The 16,408-nt window shown below is 54.8% G+C and overlaps 8 protein-coding genes across 8 annotated transcripts in view; 4 read left to right on the forward strand and 4 right to left on the reverse strand.

Moving 5' to 3' along the window:
* Positions 1–2,032: 2,032 nt before the first annotated feature.
* Positions 2,033–3,283, reverse strand: BBK36DRAFT_1107497 (DUF1691-domain-containing protein; the record flags this gene model as incomplete). Its single annotated transcript, XM_024889261.1, has 2 exons — positions 2,033–2,826; positions 3,028–3,283. 2 exons carry the CDS (start codon positions 3,281–3,283, stop codon positions 2,033–2,035), a joined length of 1,050 nt encoding a protein of 349 aa, XP_024753576.1.
* A 1,260-nt stretch (positions 3,284–4,543) lies between these two features.
* On the forward strand, positions 4,544–5,148 carry BBK36DRAFT_1173669 (hypothetical protein; the record flags this gene model as incomplete). The annotated part of the gene is made up of 2 exons (XM_024895880.1): positions 4,544–4,552; positions 4,609–5,148. The coding sequence occupies 2 exons, from the start codon at positions 4,544–4,546 to the stop codon at positions 5,146–5,148; spliced, it is 549 nt and encodes a 182-aa protein (XP_024753577.1).
* A 146-nt stretch (positions 5,149–5,294) lies between these two features.
* BBK36DRAFT_1107640 (N-terminal binuclear Zn cluster-containing protein) lies at positions 5,295–8,145 on the reverse strand (the record flags this gene model as incomplete). The annotated part of the gene is made up of 8 exons (XM_024889274.1): positions 5,295–5,760; positions 5,876–6,229; positions 6,313–6,647; positions 6,724–7,022; positions 7,138–7,583; positions 7,695–7,813; positions 7,891–7,914; positions 8,092–8,145. 8 exons carry the CDS (start codon positions 8,143–8,145, stop codon positions 5,295–5,297), a joined length of 2,097 nt encoding a protein of 698 aa, XP_024753578.1.
* A 931-nt stretch (positions 8,146–9,076) lies between these two features.
* BBK36DRAFT_1107423 (DnaJ-domain-containing protein) lies at positions 9,077–10,484 on the reverse strand (the record flags this gene model as incomplete). The annotated part of the gene is made up of 2 exons (XM_024889248.1): positions 9,077–10,117; positions 10,188–10,484. The coding sequence occupies 2 exons, from the start codon at positions 10,482–10,484 to the stop codon at positions 9,077–9,079; spliced, it is 1,338 nt and encodes a 445-aa protein (XP_024753579.1).
* A 342-nt stretch (positions 10,485–10,826) lies between these two features.
* BBK36DRAFT_1097812 (hypothetical protein) lies at positions 10,827–11,285 on the forward strand (the record flags this gene model as incomplete). The annotated part of the gene is made up of 3 exons (XM_024889112.1): positions 10,827–10,881; positions 10,942–11,127; positions 11,194–11,285. Coding segments are annotated over 3 exons (333 nt in total), but the record flags the coding sequence as incomplete, so codon positions are not given.
* BBK36DRAFT_1133909 (hypothetical protein) lies at positions 11,194–12,880 on the reverse strand. Its single transcript, XM_024892127.1, is given in 5 exon segments — positions 11,194–11,482; positions 11,514–12,544; positions 12,592–12,593; positions 12,612–12,753; positions 12,764–12,880. 3 exon segments carry the CDS (start codon positions 12,744–12,746, stop codon positions 11,560–11,562), a joined length of 1,122 nt encoding a protein of 373 aa, XP_024753581.1. The 5' UTR covers positions 12,747–12,753; positions 12,764–12,880; the 3' UTR covers positions 11,194–11,482; positions 11,514–11,559.
* Positions 12,881–13,873: 993 nt separating this feature from the next.
* Positions 13,874–15,157, forward strand: BBK36DRAFT_1136936 (delta(24)-sterol C-methyltransferase; the record flags this gene model as incomplete). Its single annotated transcript, XM_024893118.1, has 3 exons — positions 13,874–14,077; positions 14,168–14,524; positions 14,582–15,157. The coding sequence occupies 3 exons, from the start codon at positions 13,874–13,876 to the stop codon at positions 15,155–15,157; spliced, it is 1,137 nt and encodes a 378-aa protein (XP_024753582.1).
* An 808-nt stretch (positions 15,158–15,965) lies between these two features.
* The window catches only part of BBK36DRAFT_1133911 (hypothetical protein), a 1,675-nt gene continuing 1,232 nt past the window's right edge, over positions 15,966–16,408 (forward strand). Inside the window, exon 1 of the mRNA XM_024892128.1 lies at positions 15,966–16,394. Within this exon, the coding sequence (XP_024753583.1) occupies positions 16,119–16,394 (276 nt within the window). The 5' untranslated portion in view covers positions 15,966–16,118. The remainder of the gene's footprint in view (positions 16,395–16,408) is intronic.

The raw sequence follows: 16,408 nt of genomic DNA on the forward strand, positions 1-16,408 counted from the left end.
AAGCAACGACTCTTCGTCCAGCGATTTGCAGCGTCGTCACAGCATGCAGGATGCAGTGGAGCAAGGTTGTGGAAGAGTGATGGTCCGAGTACGGGAGGGACACGGCAACCGTTATTTCTCCCCCGGGAAAAAAGAGAGACAGATAACGGTCAGGTATCAGAAGGCGTCCCTCAAGGGAGGGAGAGACAAGGAGCGGATGGGGTGTCCCAACGTTGGTGGAGTGCCGCGGTGACACACGTGGGATATTTTGTGTTTTGGGGAGGAGTTGGCCGGAGGTTGAGGATGGGGGTTTTGCCTCGAGCAAAGCGGCAAACCGAGGGTGAGATAATCAGGGCAGTCGACGCCACCTGAAGGCCGCTGGAGGAATGGCGCTGAGAATGCTGGAAAAGGCCCCGGAGCCGCGCTGTTGGCTGCTGGCTGCTGGTTGAGGTGCCGGGATTTAGAGCCTCGAGCCTCCCGAGCTGCTGGCTTCCGGGTCCCTCGCCGTCTTATATAGCGGGTGGCTCCCCTCCAACGAGAGAGAAGAGACTCCAGGTCGTCCAGTGCTATTACCGTACATCGAGGTACCCAGCCTTTACACTTGTCCTGGCCTAATAATGGGACGCGTCAAGGTCCAGGTAGGTTCGTCTCCTTCAGCCTACACGCAAGTTGAGCACAGTCTATCTCCCCGTTCAAAGGTTCTTCTCTCCTCTCTGCTCAAGCTCCATACGTGCGTCGACTCGACTCTTCCTACATGATGATACCTTGCGAGTCCTGCCCCTCCCCTCCCTCATAAGGGTCCCTGTCCAATCCCCGTTCAACTGCTCTTCAGCCACGAATAGGCACCATTTGCCTTTCCACCTGCTAGCCAGGGATCAGGCATTGAGGACTTCCCGTCTCGATAAAGTACCCTGGTATGGCATCCTCCGCAGACGGGTACCTGACCTCAACTGCTCCCGCCACTAGCACCCTCAGCCCCTCTGAAAATCAAAAAGAAACACCAAATTGCTGTGCCATGATGGATGTCTTTCTTTGCTTTTTCCGCCGCTGGCTCCGCGTCCACGCCCACCTCCCAAGCCGCCAGCAACTATTACTTCGTCACTCGTCAGATATGGATTCTCCCACTCACCTTGACTCGTCCTCGTCCTCATACTTCAGCCGTGGCTTCACTCCGTTCCCCCTCCCTGCGACAAATCAGTTTCTCAAAAGAGTCGCCTGCAGGTACGCTTGTATCAGCCGCGGGTGCCAGGCCCAATAGATCGCCATAGCCCAGTCGGTGGTCTAGGGGGCGAGTTGCATGCAAAATGCATGCAAGTAAAAAGCAAAGAAGGGCTTGACAAAGGAAATCTTCCTCTCAGCATACCGCTGTCGCTAATGTATGTACATGCATGTACGAAGTATGCACGCCGCAGAACAGCTCATCAGACCCCCTCCTCTCTTGATGGGCCAGTCTCGGCGCTCTGATCCTCTTTCTCAAAAGGAAGAGTAGGAAAGGCCAAGCAGGGCTGAGCCTCAACCGTCCAGTGAGAAGTACCTGGTATGGATGCATGATGGAGTCTCCGTGCATGTGTTCTCACAGTCTCTCATACACCCCCTCGTTCATCTTTGTTTTCGCCTTTCGTTCAGGTCCGCTCTTTGTCTCTTGTCTCTTATCATCCATTTCACACACTCTCGTCCACTTTTCTCCCGTCCACTCCTCTTACAATACTATGTCTCCCATATATCTTACCCCGTCCCTTACGCGTGCACAAGCAATGGCATAAAGAGAAGAGGGGAAGAGAAAAGACGTAGCCATGCTTATACCGTGATGCTCTATATACCTTATGTCAAGATCACGCTGTTTCCCTCCCAGCGTGAATCATCTGCGTCGAGGTAGTCATCCACCGTTATCCTGCCCATGATTTCTGGCATCAGTCAGATATATGCAGCATAACCCGGTCGATGATGTGACAGTTGTGCTCGTAACATCGTGTGTATTCGTTATGATGCGTCTAGGCCTGTTCTCACTTGCTATTCCATCCTCCTACACGTTGCTGCAGCCACAGCATCAATCTCACAACACCTGGACTCGTGCAAACAGATCATCGTACAATTTTCCAACCCATCCATCCGACGGCCCTGCTCGGGCGACGACCCCCAGTCCTCCGACTGCCCACAATGCGGATGCTGCCACTACCGCGGCCTGGATCGCCAACCACCGCCGCCTGCGCTGCCGCTTGGTCTTCCTATCCACCGTGACTGCCTCGCTTCCCCACCAGCCCTTTGTCGAAGGCGCAATACCAAGCCACTTGGCCAGTCCCCAGACCATATGGCCACATCCCACTCCAATCAAGCCCCTGTAGGCAAAGGCAGCGACCAGAGGGTGTCTCGCGAAGCCGTGAGAGACGTAGGCCAGGCCAATGTTGGAGCTGTCGCCCTCCACCGCCAGCGGCAGGACTCTGTTGATGCAGACGTGAGCTCCCCAAAAAGCCGTGAAGACATACCCAGACCAAGAGATCCAGCTGAGCGGCGGCCAGAGCTGGACCGATGAGCGAGACGAGGCGCCGGAAGCGTCTGTCCGGGAACGCATCATGGGGTAGAAGCCGGGAGTCGCTCCGCCGTATCGTCTAATGTTCTCGGACCTCCTCAGCAGACGCAGTGCAATGCCCGAGCCGATGTGCGTCAGGACCGGCAGGCCAACCAGCAACGGCTCCGTGATGGTGGTCTGATAAAGCTCCCGGGCCATAAGCAGGTAAGTCTCCGAGCCAGCCACGCTTCGGGTGACTGCGGGAATGAGGGATACATTGGCAAGGTGCATGGTGGTGAAGACGGACATGGCATAGCTGGAATACTTTTGCAGCCGGGTGACTGTGCGTGGTGGTTAGCATAAAAGAACTGTACGTACGTATGTAGGTACTCTTGAGAAAGAGCCCGCATGAGACAAGGTTGCAACGTCGGTGAAGTTGAGTGAGAGCAAGGATAAAAATAGAAGCAGAAATCAAGGAAAGAACCAGGCAAAATAGAAGAAAGAAAGAAAAGAAAGAAAAATGGAAAATGGAAAACACCTACGGTAATAGATGGCGCCTCGACCACTGCCGCTCAACCCCGGCGCCATGGTCGAGCCAGTCTTGATACTGCCCGCACCGCCTTCGAAAGCGGCATCTGCAGCCAATGGGTCGATAGGCTTCTTTTCCTCCGTCGGTGTGTCCGGGTCTGAGTCCTCCATGGGTGCAGGATCCAGCTGGAGGAGTGAAATGGCCGTCAGGGTCGAGTTCCTCCGCTCTCGCCAGCCTCGCGGGCTCTCGGCGTCTGAGTCGCTCTCCATCGAGAAGGCGGACGGCAGTTGCTTGCCCGCTCCCTCTCTTCCTTGCTCGGTATCAGGGCTCACGGCAGAATTATTTCAAACAAAGCAAATAAGAACTTCGGGCAGGCTCTTGGGTATCAAAAGAATCCGAGGCCGAGACGAATTTTCCCGAGTGAGACCTGCATAACCGTACGAGCATCAAACGGTCTGAGTACGGAGTACGTTCGAGAAGAAAAAAATACAAGCAAAAAGGGCCGCCAATGGAGAAGGACCACAAGATCGTGGGGGAGAATCTATGCCTAATCGAGAAGTACTTGGTTGATATTGGAAAATAGCCCACATCCCGCTCGATATAAGGTACCTACTGATGGGCAGAGACAACAACATTCAAGACATATCTATGCGGCTTGATGTGTTCCTCGTAGCCGCCGTTGAGTCTCGTCTGTTTCAAACATGTTTTCTCCTTTTGGTTCCCCTTCTTGGAAAACGATGCAAGCCACCAAGCCCGAACAATTGGGCTTTGATTGGACCGCGTGTGTTCCGCAATCATACAGCTGTCTCAAGCACCCGCACCTTGTTCGAGACGTTGTATTCTCTCACGCCCTCCCAGGATATCTTTCCACTTTGGCTCTAGCAGAGCACGTATGGCGTACCTCATACCTACAAGCATCAGGTTTTCATCTATTCTGCAGACGGTGATCCCTGTGCTGTATGTAGGACCACGTCGAATGTAGCTACAGCATCTTCCTTGCAAGCCACTGGTCTTAGACCGGCCCTCTTCCAGTAGTTGCTCGACGCTATGATATCGCCCTTCTCCCTTGCGTGAGCCACCAGACATAGCGAGATGATTGCTCATCCCATAGAAGCCAATGCCAGGCCAGAGCTCAATGGCAGAGTACCTTCAGCTATGGAGTTCGGACAGTAACTCATACTGTGAGCAGGAAAGTTGGTCGGTGAGTAGGGCTGTTAGCACCATGACTTCAGTACCTAAAGCTACATATACACCCACCCAAACATACGCTGCTAAACTCGTACTGATATGTACCTAAAGCTACTCCGTAATCGGCAATCTCAGGCCCGTGAATGGACAGCCGCCTCGCTCTGCCCCACCATAGCTCCGTCGGGCCTCTGCCTCCGATCTTCCGACATCTCCAATCCAAAGAGAAGCCGTGACATTGAATTCGTGAAGCTATCGCGAACATATCTCCATCACCCTTGGCGAACGACCGCCGCAATTGATACCCCTCAGCTCTCCTGCGATTGCAGCCTAGAGCCGCCAAGATGCCTCCAGTATGTACCCGTTCATCTACAGCCCAGCATCATCAACTAACGTGTCCTTCTCCTAGAGACACCAAACTCTCCCTCCCGCGCAGACAACCTCCGCGAAAGAGGCCCAAAAGTCCTTCTACTGCACCCTCTGCTCCAAGGGCTACTCCCGCATGAACGACTATGAAGCCCACCTCAGCAGCTATGACCACAGCCACAAGCAGCGGCTCAAGGACATGAAGGCCATGGTGCGCGATCCCAACGCCGGCGCAAAGGCGAGGAAGGCCGAGGCCAAGGCGGACGGCATCGTCAGCATCAAGCTCAGCGACCAGGATGCGCCTTCATCTGGCGGTGGAGGCGGCGGCTTCAAGAAGGGCGGCTTCAAGAAGACTGGCTTCAAGAGCGCTTTTGCGCCGGCAGACGCATCGACATCAGCACCCGCATCGCAGCCACCGTCGACAGACTCGGCTCGTAAACAAGCGAATACCGCCGCTGGTGCTCCCAGGGATCAAGGAAAACCTGGCTTGTCTTCTTCGCGTATCCACAAGAGCTCCCTCGTGGAGAGCGATACGGAAGATGAAGGATATGAAGTCTACGATCCCCGATTTCCCACCGATTGACTCGCCCAAGTCACGACGTCACATGGCGCGTCGAAACTGTTCGGATGCCAGTGTCTATTACCGGCGATTAATTCTATCGTCATGATGATTCGTCCAACTATCATCGCAGCCTCTGCTGCAGCTCATATCCAAAGCATTCAGAACCCTCACAGCTCGTCATCGGGCTTCATCCATATGTGAGAATCAATCTGCGACAAGTCCTCCTCCAGGAGCCCAATCATGTTGCGACTGCCAACAAACCAATCCGCCAGCTGCGCCACCTGGCCGCTGCCCTGGATAGGCGCCCCTGCTTCGGTTGTGTCTGTGTTGGCCATGGCTTGATCGTCGCTGGGGATGAAGCCAAGCTGGCTCAGGTACATCTCAAACTCATCCCCTATGGAAATGGAGTTGTCGCTTTGCAGCTGCTGGCCCTTGGCTTCTACATAGAAGGTAGCAATGTCGCACATGACCCGGCAGAGACGGTAGAGCTTATCAATGGGCTCCGAGAGCCCTCGTGCACCCTCGAGGGAATCAACAAATGTCTGGAGAACCTTGAGGTCTACCAGCGAAGACGTCTCAATGACGTAGCAGAAGAGAACAAAGAATGGGGCGAATGGTGTCAACAAGAGGTTCCTGTCAAGTGGGAGAGACTCATGGTCAGCAATCCAAGACTCAACAAGGCGGTTTCGTTGTTTTGCCTGCTGGCATCTGGCAAAATCTAGCTTCGACGGAGGCGGGGATTTCTTACCAGTGGATGTACATGGACCGCATATACGTGCTGATGTCCATGAATCGAACGCACTCCTGATGCGTCCTCATTGCGTGACGGGCCGCATCCAAGCATTCGTCGCAGAATCTTGTAATGGAGCCTTCCGGGGCCGGTATGACGCGGTAGATGAGCGTCTTGGTGACGTAAAACTGCACCTCGTCGCCCTTGATGAAGACATCGACGACGTCCGATGTCCCTATCGATTTGAGAAGTGTGTATACCTTTTCTCTCGTTTCGTCTGTCTCAACCTCCAGACGGCTGCATTCCGTGGCCAGGGCTCGAGCTCGTTGGATCAGATCCGCCTGAGGGCTTGCCAAGGCGACTGGGCTATATCTGCAAGGGTGATATCCATTAGCTACCTAAATTTCCACCCACACACGAAACGGACTCATTCATCCGGTTACTACACCACTCACAGTTGTTCGTAGATTCGGCTCTGCAAGCTGCTTATCTCAACCCACAGCGTCGGGAACGTGGTAGACGTCAGATGGTCGAAGCCGTTGACCTCAAACTCTCGTTTGATATCGATATCGCACTCTGCTATGACCGATGCCCGTCCAAGTCTAAGGCCCAGGCCCTTGTCTAGAGTATACACATGCCAGAAGACGACCTTCTTCTGCTGTGCAATCTGCGGAGGGTCATTGCGGAGGACCTCTGTACGGTGGTAGCCTCCTGCTTGGCACAACCAGGCCGCCATTGTGATGAGATGCCACGCCACCGAGGGTCTGGAGACGTCGATTGCATACAAGCACTGGAGGAAGTAAATCGTGTCAGCATGTCCATCACGCTTGTATCAGTAACAACCACATCGAGAAACACAAACTCACCCCAAGCAGCAGAGCCTGCACATTCTCAATCTTTGGCGACAGAAACAGCGGAAAGTTGGCCAGTGTCGTCTCGAGATTCGTCTTGCAGATGGCCACGTATGAGTTGTACTCTTCGCGTAGTGCCTCGTCCTTGGTCAGAGAGTGTTGCTCCACGAAGAGATTGTACAGCATGGCGTTGACCATGGCAAAGGTGGCGTCTGAGAAGTCTTCGGCGGGGAAGTAGACGGTGCGGCAGAGGTCGGCAAAGTCTTTAATGCCGACGAGGGTGCAAAGGATGGTGAAGAAGGTGGGAGGGGCGGCTGGATGACCATCGTTTTGAGTTAGTTGTGTCTCCTTTTGTTCATCTTTCTTCCTCCCCTTTTCGTACTACCAGAGGAATCCATGATCGGAGCGGGTGTTCGACTTGTTGCATACCTTTGACATGCTTCAACAGAGCGACCACCGTCGCCATGGGAGGCATAGGCAGCTTGCTCACACCCCCTGGAGGCACCGGCTGCTGCAGAGGGAAGCGAGGCCCGTGGCTGATGGAGCGGTGCTTTTGCAGCTCAACAAGCTGGCTCAGGTTGGCGAGGGCCGTCTCCATCTTGGGGTTCACAGCCGGCAGGGGCGCTCTCTGGACAGCGCGCTCGAGAAACTCGCTCGCAAAGGTCGTGTGGACGGTCAGCCCCGAGTCACCGCCGAGGACGGATTCCTCGTCGGAGCTGTCATAGTCGGCGTTTGAAGTGCCGGTAGGTACGGCGGAGTCTGTCTGTGGCGTGTGGATGAATCTTGACGGGTCTGTGGGAGTTGAGGATGAGAGATTTTTGAGGAGATTCTCAATGTTGGCGAGACGGGCTTCAATCCGGTCAATTTTCTTCTCACTTTGAGGGGATCATACAATATTGAGTCAGCAGAGATGATGAGCCGAGAAGCATCCAACTTATATACGAAGATGAAAATGAAGATGGAGATGAAGGCAGAGCGCAACTCACTACTGTGACGAGATGAGAACTCGTTGTCGAAGCTCCTTTGGCCGTTGCCACGCCGTCGAGGTACAACGCCGTTCGGCCGTTACGCAATTGGAACACGGGTCGTTTTTATCACAGCGGATCTTGAAGAGACCGTGATGAGCTCAGAGCCGAGTTGAGGAGGATAGAAGGATGATGGTGGTTTGTCAGGCTCACTTACTTTGCGTTGGCGACATTGATCACACTATTCCATGTGAGGGAGAAGCTTGTCAGCTGTTTATCAATCAATCAATCAATGAAATCTCTTCGACTCCCTCTTGCAGCATTATCTCAGCTAAGGAAGCCGATATTGATATGCAGTCCATCTATACATTGTGCCTATCCACCTTCACGTGTAAAGAAGAACGAGAGCTGCACTTACGGCCTTGCGGAGCGCTCGTGCGTCGGTGGCCGCGGACGGCGCGAGGTTCTGCATTGTTCTAATTGCGGAGGACGTTGTTGGTTGTCGAATTATATAAGAGGCTGTAGCTTTCCTGATCTGGAGCCGTATTTCAAGGAGACTCAGTGCCAATCTGTGAGTCTTCTTTTTTGCCTCCCGTATCAATAATCTCTTACTATCCTCGTGCAGGATAATTATATCGAGGAGAAGAAGACAAAGGAGGGCTGGTCCTAGGGCTTCACCATGAGGTACGGATGATGCTTGTGCGCCAGTATCTCTAACGAAAACCAATGGCACTCAAGGTAAGTGGCATCCCTCTGAAGTACGCTTAGTAGGAACAAGAGTTTCTTCAAGAGAAGCTGTAATTTTATTCTCTGGACTCAGAAGGTGAAAAGGCAGAGGCAGTTGAGGTTCTCCTAGAAAAAGAGAGGCCAAGCGAAAATGGATAAACTCGAGCGGCATTGATGTAGGTACGGAGTACTCATGCACGCATCGTGTGAGGCGAGGTACATGGACTGCGGTTCGGATTATTCGGGATCCGCGGCGGCCGAGAGGCTGAGGTCTGGTGTTACGTCAATACGTATAGCCTTGTAAGATAGTCGGGTTATAGGTAGCGATCATGCAAATTCAAATTGATGAGAGACTACATGTAGGGATTGAAGGGTTATAATTAGCTGCTCTAATCGATTGAATCTACTATTAAGCTGATGTAGATTGGCAACTGGTAGATTGTGTGAAGCCATCGCTATGGTGTAAGTGCTGGGATCCAAGCCCGCATCCCGATTTATGAAGGGCGCCTCTCATAGATACCTTGGGTAGCGTGTTACAGACTTGAAAGGAATATTGGTCACTGTATATGTTTGAAAAGATATGGATGTTACAAAAGTTCGCTTAAACTAGATCTAATGGCCATCAGTTCTAATGTGCTTTTAAAATCTATATCCCATCATCTCCATCCCAAATCCATCTACGCCAGCGTCTTAACATCGCCCTCCTTCAGCTTGCCCGCGTCAACGAGCCTCTTCACCTCGGCACTCCAGACACCCTTGATCTCGTCCGCCACCGTCAGACCGTTAAGCTTTCCGGCAAGAGCAGCAATCTCATCGGCGTCAATCTTGCCCTGCACCAGCTCGACATCGCCCAGGACGGCATCGATCTGGGCGGCAGAGGCGTCGCCGGAGGCAAAGTAGTTGGCGTCCTTGACGGAGCCCTTGAGCACACGCTTGTTCTTCTTGAGGGCGTTCTTGGCCGCCTCCTTGGCCTTCTTGGCACCCTCGCGGTCGGCCTTTGCGGCGGCTTCAGCCTCAGCCTTGGCCTTCTCCTCGGCCTCCTTCTTAGCCTTGGCCTCCTCAGCGGCCTTCTTTTCAGCAGCCTCCTTCTCCAGCTTCTTCTTGTTCTTGGCGGCGTTGGCCTCCTGTCGGAAGCGCTTGATGCGCTCATCGCCGGCGGAGGCGTCGTCCAACAGCTTGCGCAGGCGGGCGTTGTCCTCGGCCTTCTTCTTCTTGCGAGAGTTGGCGTTCTTGCGCTCGACGTGGCGCTTGTGGTCACGGCTCTCGCCGTCGTCGGGCACGTCCTCGTCCAGGTACTCAAAGGACCGCCAGCTGTCAAAGTTGTACCAGAAGTTGTAGAACTCGTCGACGTGCTCCTTGGTCGAGTTGGCGTCGCCAAAGGTCGGCACCGGGTGGATCTTGGAGAAGCGGGCCTCGGCCTTGAAGACCTTGCCCCAGAGCTTGTAGTAGTCGCCCTTTTGCAGCTGCTTCTTGGTGGGCGGCTCGACGTCGGCCTCCTCGTCGACGGAGTCGAACTGGCGGCGCTTGACGGGGTCGAGCAGCACGTCGGTGGCCTTCTGGATGCACTTGAAGAACTGGTCGTCCTCGGTGCGGCCCGAGGCGGCCTTCTTGTCGGGGTGATGCTTGAGCACCTTCTTGCGGTGGGCCTTCTTGATCTGCTCCTCGGTGGCCCTCCAGCGGTACTTGGACAGGCCGAGCACCTTGTAGTGATCTTGAGTCTGCGTATCTCTCCTCGTTAGCACGATCCTCACACAATGAGACCAATCCCGTATTCATCGTTCCACTCACCTTCCAGTCCTTGGCCTGCAGCTGCAGCATCATGGGGTCCTCGGGCTCGCTCTCCTCGCCATCATCGGCATCCTCGACGTTCTTGGCGCTCTCCTGGGCCTGAATCCGGTCATCCTCGGAAAAGGTGCGCTTGTGACGGGCTCGGCGGGCGTGAGCCAGGAAGTGCGGTCCAACAGGCTCGATGCTGCGCTGGACGGCGCCCGAAAGCTTGCCGACGGCCTTGAAGTCCTTGTCGGCGCTCCAGCCCTCGGGCAGGGCAGGAAGCGGCAGAGTGACAACCTGACTGATGGAAGCCATTGTGACTGCGATTGAGAACAATGACAGCAGTTTTGGGTTGAGGAACGAAAGAAAGAAAAGAAACGGGCTCGACTTGAGCGGCGTTGAGGCAATCTCCAGTTTTTTGCTTTTTTTTCTTTGCTCCCACCTAAACCAATGGCGGGGCTCCGTTGCAGGGGCTTGGGCCAGCGATCGGTTAGCGGAAGACGGCAGAACCGGGCCTCCGTTCTTTACGGTCCATGTTGAGCCTCCACTGTAAAAGCATCTCGATATCGAACCAAGCCTGCGTGATTGTGCAATTCTCTTTGGCCTCGATTTCTTCTCTTCTTTCCGTTTAGCGACTGTTACGTATTACTCGAGACAATGTCATTGGCGGCTTATCGAAACCTCTTGCGCGCCGCGCGAATCGCCTTTCAGGGTAAGTTGCGCAGGCAGAACTGCAAGGTCCTAAAATCTTCGGCAAGGCTGACTTCACCAGGCGACGTCCACGTCCTCTCCGCTGCCCAAGCCCAAATTCGACAGGGCTTCCAGGAGAACCGCGCTTTGGACTCCAGCTCTAGCATCGAATCTGCTATTAGACACGCCGAAGACGTGGCCACGATCCTGCGACAAAACGTCGTCCAGGGCCAAAAGATGGAGGGCAAAGGCGACGATCATACCTACAGTGAGCATCGCCCTACAAAGGAGGAAGCTGCTGCGATCTTGTCAGCATGCTAACGCTGTTGAACAGAGCTGCGAATTCACGAACACACTGAGCGAGGCGACAACGACAGCATATTGACGGCAGGCAATAAGAGCGGCAGCGGCGGTGGCTGTGGCTGCAACTGAGGCAGCTTGTGTATGTACCACTGTAAAACAAATCTGTACAATTACTAGACTCATGATACCCTCCAATCCAATGCCGCAAGATATATTGGCCATTTCACCTGCTTGATTCCGCGACATCTACAAAGACAATGCAACAAGTATCCCTCTGTATCCTCCCTATTCCCAGTAGCACCACAACGCCAAGAATGTGAAAAGAAAGATCAGCAGAAAAGAAAAGAAAATAAGCGCCATGAAGAAAAGACAGGTACGAGATAGTTCGAACGCCCTTCTACTCTCCAGCCAGGCTGGCATAGTTGGGGGTATCTTCCGCACCGGGAGGCGGTGCCGCAGCAATCGCACGATTCGCCGCGCTTGACTGCTGGCCCGATTCCAAGGCACGCTGCTGTTGCGGTCTATTTTGGCGGATGCGGGCATCCTGCAGCATTTGATATCGCTGCTCCCGGTCCATGGTTCCGATCGCCTTTGGCTGTCCCCAGCGAATCCTCAGCGGGCATCCGGCAATTACCGCCCTGCCCTGGCATGCAGCCGCTGCCTTCTCGGCGGCCTCCCTCGTTTCGTAGTTGACAAAGGCGCAGTGGGACATGTGAGAGCACACCAAGCTCTTGATCTTGCCGTGGACCTTGAAGAAGTCGCGAATCTTGTGCTCGGGCAGGTCGTCCTCGACACCCGTGACGAAAAGCGACATGATGTTGGGGTCATCCGGCGGCAGCCAGTCTTTTGGGCTCGGGGGCAGCTGTGCCGCGCTTGGGAACGCCGGTCGGCCTCGCCCTCGACCACCGGGTCGCGCGCCTGCAGCAGCTGCAGCCCTCGAGTCTCGAGTACGGATCGGACCTGGGCCTCCCACGCCGGCTCCGACTGCAGGGTTCCCGCCGCCAACCCGTGCGCCGGCCAGCTCTGACTCGTCCACGGTCCTGCCCTTGCGAAAATAGGGCTTGCTGTTGGCCAGGCGCCGCAAGAGCTCGCGGGCCTTGTCGTCCGTCTTCTCGTACTCCTCCGTTCCCGCCTTGCCCTCCTCAATGAGCTTCTCGTTGTTCTGCGCAAAATACTCTCGGTTGATCTCGGACGTCGGACCAGGGGCGATCATCTTGAGTGCGGCGTCGCGGACGTTGATGGGCAGCCCGAAGCTGAGATCCAGCATGCAGCTCTGGCAGCAGTTCTTGAGGCGAGCGCACGTCAGGCACACGTTGGTCCGTCTCTTGCGGCCCTGTGCGCGCTCAGCAGCCCAGCTGAAGACGGTAAACGGTCGCGTACACTGACGAAGCTAGTTAGCACATGCACACAGCATTGAAAGAGAGTTATCAGACGACGGTGACTTACCAATTTGCACTCTGCGCCATAGTCTTCCTTGAGCATTTTGACGTATGGGTTCTCGGGCAGGCAGTTTTCGCAGACGGAGGGAAAGTCGGTCGTCTCCCATCCCGACCGGTTGAGATCCTGCTTAATCTGAGGCGGCATGATGGGCGATATCTATTCTGCCGCAGTAGAATTGGCGATGCTGTCTGTTGTGAGCAGCAGATGACTTACTGCTGCTGATGGGCAAGTTGGCAAGCTGCAAATCCAAGATCGCGACGAGCAAAATCTAGGTGGAGACTTGACGCAGCCTGCCTCGAAGCTTGTTACATAAGCCATGATGTGGAATCTTATCGATAGAGCGCCACCGTATTGCGAAGCAGAGAGAAGTGGCGATTGAGTTCTGTGCAATTGGGCGGCTTAGGGAACCTTTTCAGGGTCTATTTCCACCTTCCAGAAGCATGCCAGATACTGCCATGATTTGCACGTGCTTTGGAATACCATCCGTCATCAGTCTATGAATCAAACCGAAACCAATTTCGGGATACACGAGCCATTGCAACATCAATCTGGGCTTCAGCTCTTAGCCAGAACAGCAGATAGGCACTAAATAGCTTATACGCGTATTTCGAGAGATTGGTGCTTGGCTCCGCAGATAAACGTCCCCTAATATGGAGTTTCTGCCACACAGTTCCAGTGGTTAGCACCGAAATAAGAGCACCTAGCCGGAGGAACACACCGCAACGGAGGACGGGACTCGGAGGGAATGGAAGGCGGACAAAAAGAGGCGCATGCAGGGCAGCCCAAGCCGAGCTCGCGTTCGTATTCGCACACCGCGGGGCGAATTCACCGCCTACCACTTGCAGGCAAATGCGGCCTCGATCCAGCCAACCAAAGGGCCAAATTGCACTTCTAGTGCGAGATCACAAGCCCAGAATTGGGAATTGGAGATTGGCGTTTGCCGTTTCGTCAGGGGTAAAAAAAGAAGAGGCGGACAGAGTCCCATGAAATTGCTGCTGTTCGCGATTTGAGGCCGACCTGGAAGGACAACGCATAAAAGCCCCCCCATCTCCGCTCATTCGCGTGGCCCCAGAATCGCCATCTTTTTCTACTCATTTTCGTGGAGCAACTCCCTTCGTCCGTCTTCCTTCAGTGTCGTGGTGTCTTCCTGCTCTTTTCAATTCTCTCCTTGACCCTGTTTTTCGCGGCTAATAGAGGATTTACTTCTGTTCATCATTTCTCTTCTCTTCTACTTCCAATCTACCACCTTACCCATCTACCTTTAATTCAACATGGCCCCTGCAGCTCTCGAGAAGGAGGACAAGGCGCGAGATGCCGCCTTCAACAAGGCCCTGCACGGCAACTCGGCCAAGGCCAAGGGCGGCATTGCTGCCATGTTCTCCAAGGGCGCCGACGCGAAGAAGGCTGCTGTCGACGAGTACTTTAAGCACTGGGACAACAAGCCCGCCGAGAACGAAACGGCAGAGGAGCGAGCCGTGAGTTTTCCTTGTCTCCCGCTGCCCATTGCCTCTTGAAAGCAGGGTAATTGGATTGACGGAATACCGTTTCTGACTTGACCGTAATAGAAACGAACGGCCGAGTATGCCACTCTGACGAGGCACTACTACAACCTGGCGACAGACCTGTACGAGTACGGCTGGGGCCAGTCCTTCCACTTCTGCCGCTTCTCCAAGGGCGAGCCCTTCTACCAGGCCATTGCCCGCCACGAGCACTACCTGGCGCACACCATCGGCATCAAGGAGGGCATGAAGGTGCTCGACGTCGGCTGCGGTGTCGGTGGCCCTGCCCGTGAGATTGCCAAGTTCACCGGCTGCCACGTCACCGGTCTCAACAACAACGATTACCAGATCGACCGAGCTACCCACTATGCCGAGAAGGAGGGCCTCTCCAACCAATTGGCCTTTGTCAAGGGCGACTTCATGGTACGTGCCGGAATTAATATTTGAATTGACTTGAATTCTCTGCTAACGACAGCCCAGCAAATGTCGTTCCCTGAAAACACCTTTGACGCTGTCTACGCCATCGAGGCCACCGTCCACGCCCCCAGCCTGGAGGGCATCTACAGCCAGATCTTCCGCGTGCTGAAGCCCGGCGGTGTCTTTGGCGTCTACGAGTGGCTCATGACCGATGACTACGACAACAACAACCTGCACCACCGCGAGATCCGCCTCGGAATCGAGCAGGGTGACGGCATCTCCAACATGTGCAAGGTGTCCGAGGCCCTGGACGCCATGCGCGCCGCGGGCTTCGAGCTGCTGAGGAACGAGGATCTGGCTGACCGGCCCGACCCTCTTCCCTGGTACTGGCCTCTGTCCGGCGAATTGAGATACATTCAGTCGGTTGGAGACATCTTCACCATTGTCCGCATGACCACCTGGGGCCGCACCATTGCCCACAACCTGGCTGGTCTGCTGGAGAAGGTTGGCATTGCCCCTGCCGGCACGAAGAAGACTGCCGACAGCCTGGCTCTTGCGGCTGACTGCCTGGTTGCCGGTGGCCGCGAGCACCTGTTCACGCCCATGTACCTGATGGTCGGCCGCAAGCCTGCTGCTTAGATGCAGAAACAAGCATATAGAGACGGAAACGATGATTGATACCATCTTGGATTTTGATACCTCGATTGATGTGGAACGATGAAGCGGCCCCCAGTGGGAGCTGAGGATATAAAACAAAACAAAAGCGGCGTCGAGCATGGTTATTTGGATGGGACGATGAAGCATTTGGCCTGATGACACGAACGGGCCCATTTACGTACGCATATGTAATGGCAACAGCCAAGATGCGAGCTGCATCTTTTAATAATTCTGCATTTTCTACTGAAGCATTCAATGATTGCCCACCGACTCTCGTGAGATGTCTTCACCATCTGCTCAAGAATTGTAGAGCAGAAGATCATGTTGCACTGGAACACAACCATCAACGAAGCAGTGGGAGTCTATCTAAAATCAAGAGAAACTCAATTGATATGTCGTTTAAGTTGGAGAATCCAATGGCTATGCAATCTTCGACTCTGCTGAAGTAACCACCAATTCGCCCTTCTGATTCGACGGCATCTCGCTTTATCGCGGCCGAAAACCACCTCCGGCAGCGGAGAGCATCGGGATGCCCCTCTTAGTCAGCAAGCCAGGCCGCAGTTGCCCCTCCCCAACAACTTCAAGTTCACATACAGGCGGGTTCAGCGCCCACGTCCCGCTGTGAGGCCCTGGCCGTTAGTGGCAACAGCGCTGTAGCTCTGCAGAAACCCCCCCAAAGGAAATTGACGGAAAGCCCGCCCAGAAAAAAAAGTTGTGCTTGGCTCGGAGCCGGAAATTCCCTCTTGGTCTTTTTTTGGGGAAGGCCAGAGCAAACCTCCAGCTCAACCGCAAAAAAAATACACACCAACCCTCAACTCCCGCCTCTCGCCTCCCAGCGTTCCAGACACAGCAGACGGCACAGCTGTGAGCGGCCTCGATTTCCCCTCTGTCGAACAGATCTCGTGTGTTTCCTCCGGCCAATTCTTTCGTCCCTCCGCCCGCCATGTCCCGCTTCCTCCGACCCGCAGCCCGTCTGGCTGCCTCGACACGAGCTGCCGCTTCCATCAAGGCGCACGCCGCGCCGTCCCTGTCACAGGCCATTGCCCGCCCCGTCTACTTTGGCGGCTCGTCGCAGAGCAGGTCGTACGCCGAGGGCTCGGGCGTCAAGGAGTACACGGTGCGAGACGCTCTCAACGAGGCGCTGGCCGAGGAGCTCGAGGCCAACCCCAAGGTCTTCATCCTGGGCGAGGAGGTTGCCCAGTACAACGGAGCGTACAAGGTCACAAAGGGTCT

Source organism: Trichoderma citrinoviride (genome assembly GCF_003025115.1).
Source record: "Trichoderma citrinoviride strain TUCIM 6016 unplaced genomic scaffold BBK36scaffold_1, whole genome shotgun sequence".
Taxonomy (NCBI): domain Eukaryota; kingdom Fungi; phylum Ascomycota; class Sordariomycetes; order Hypocreales; family Hypocreaceae; genus Trichoderma; species Trichoderma citrinoviride.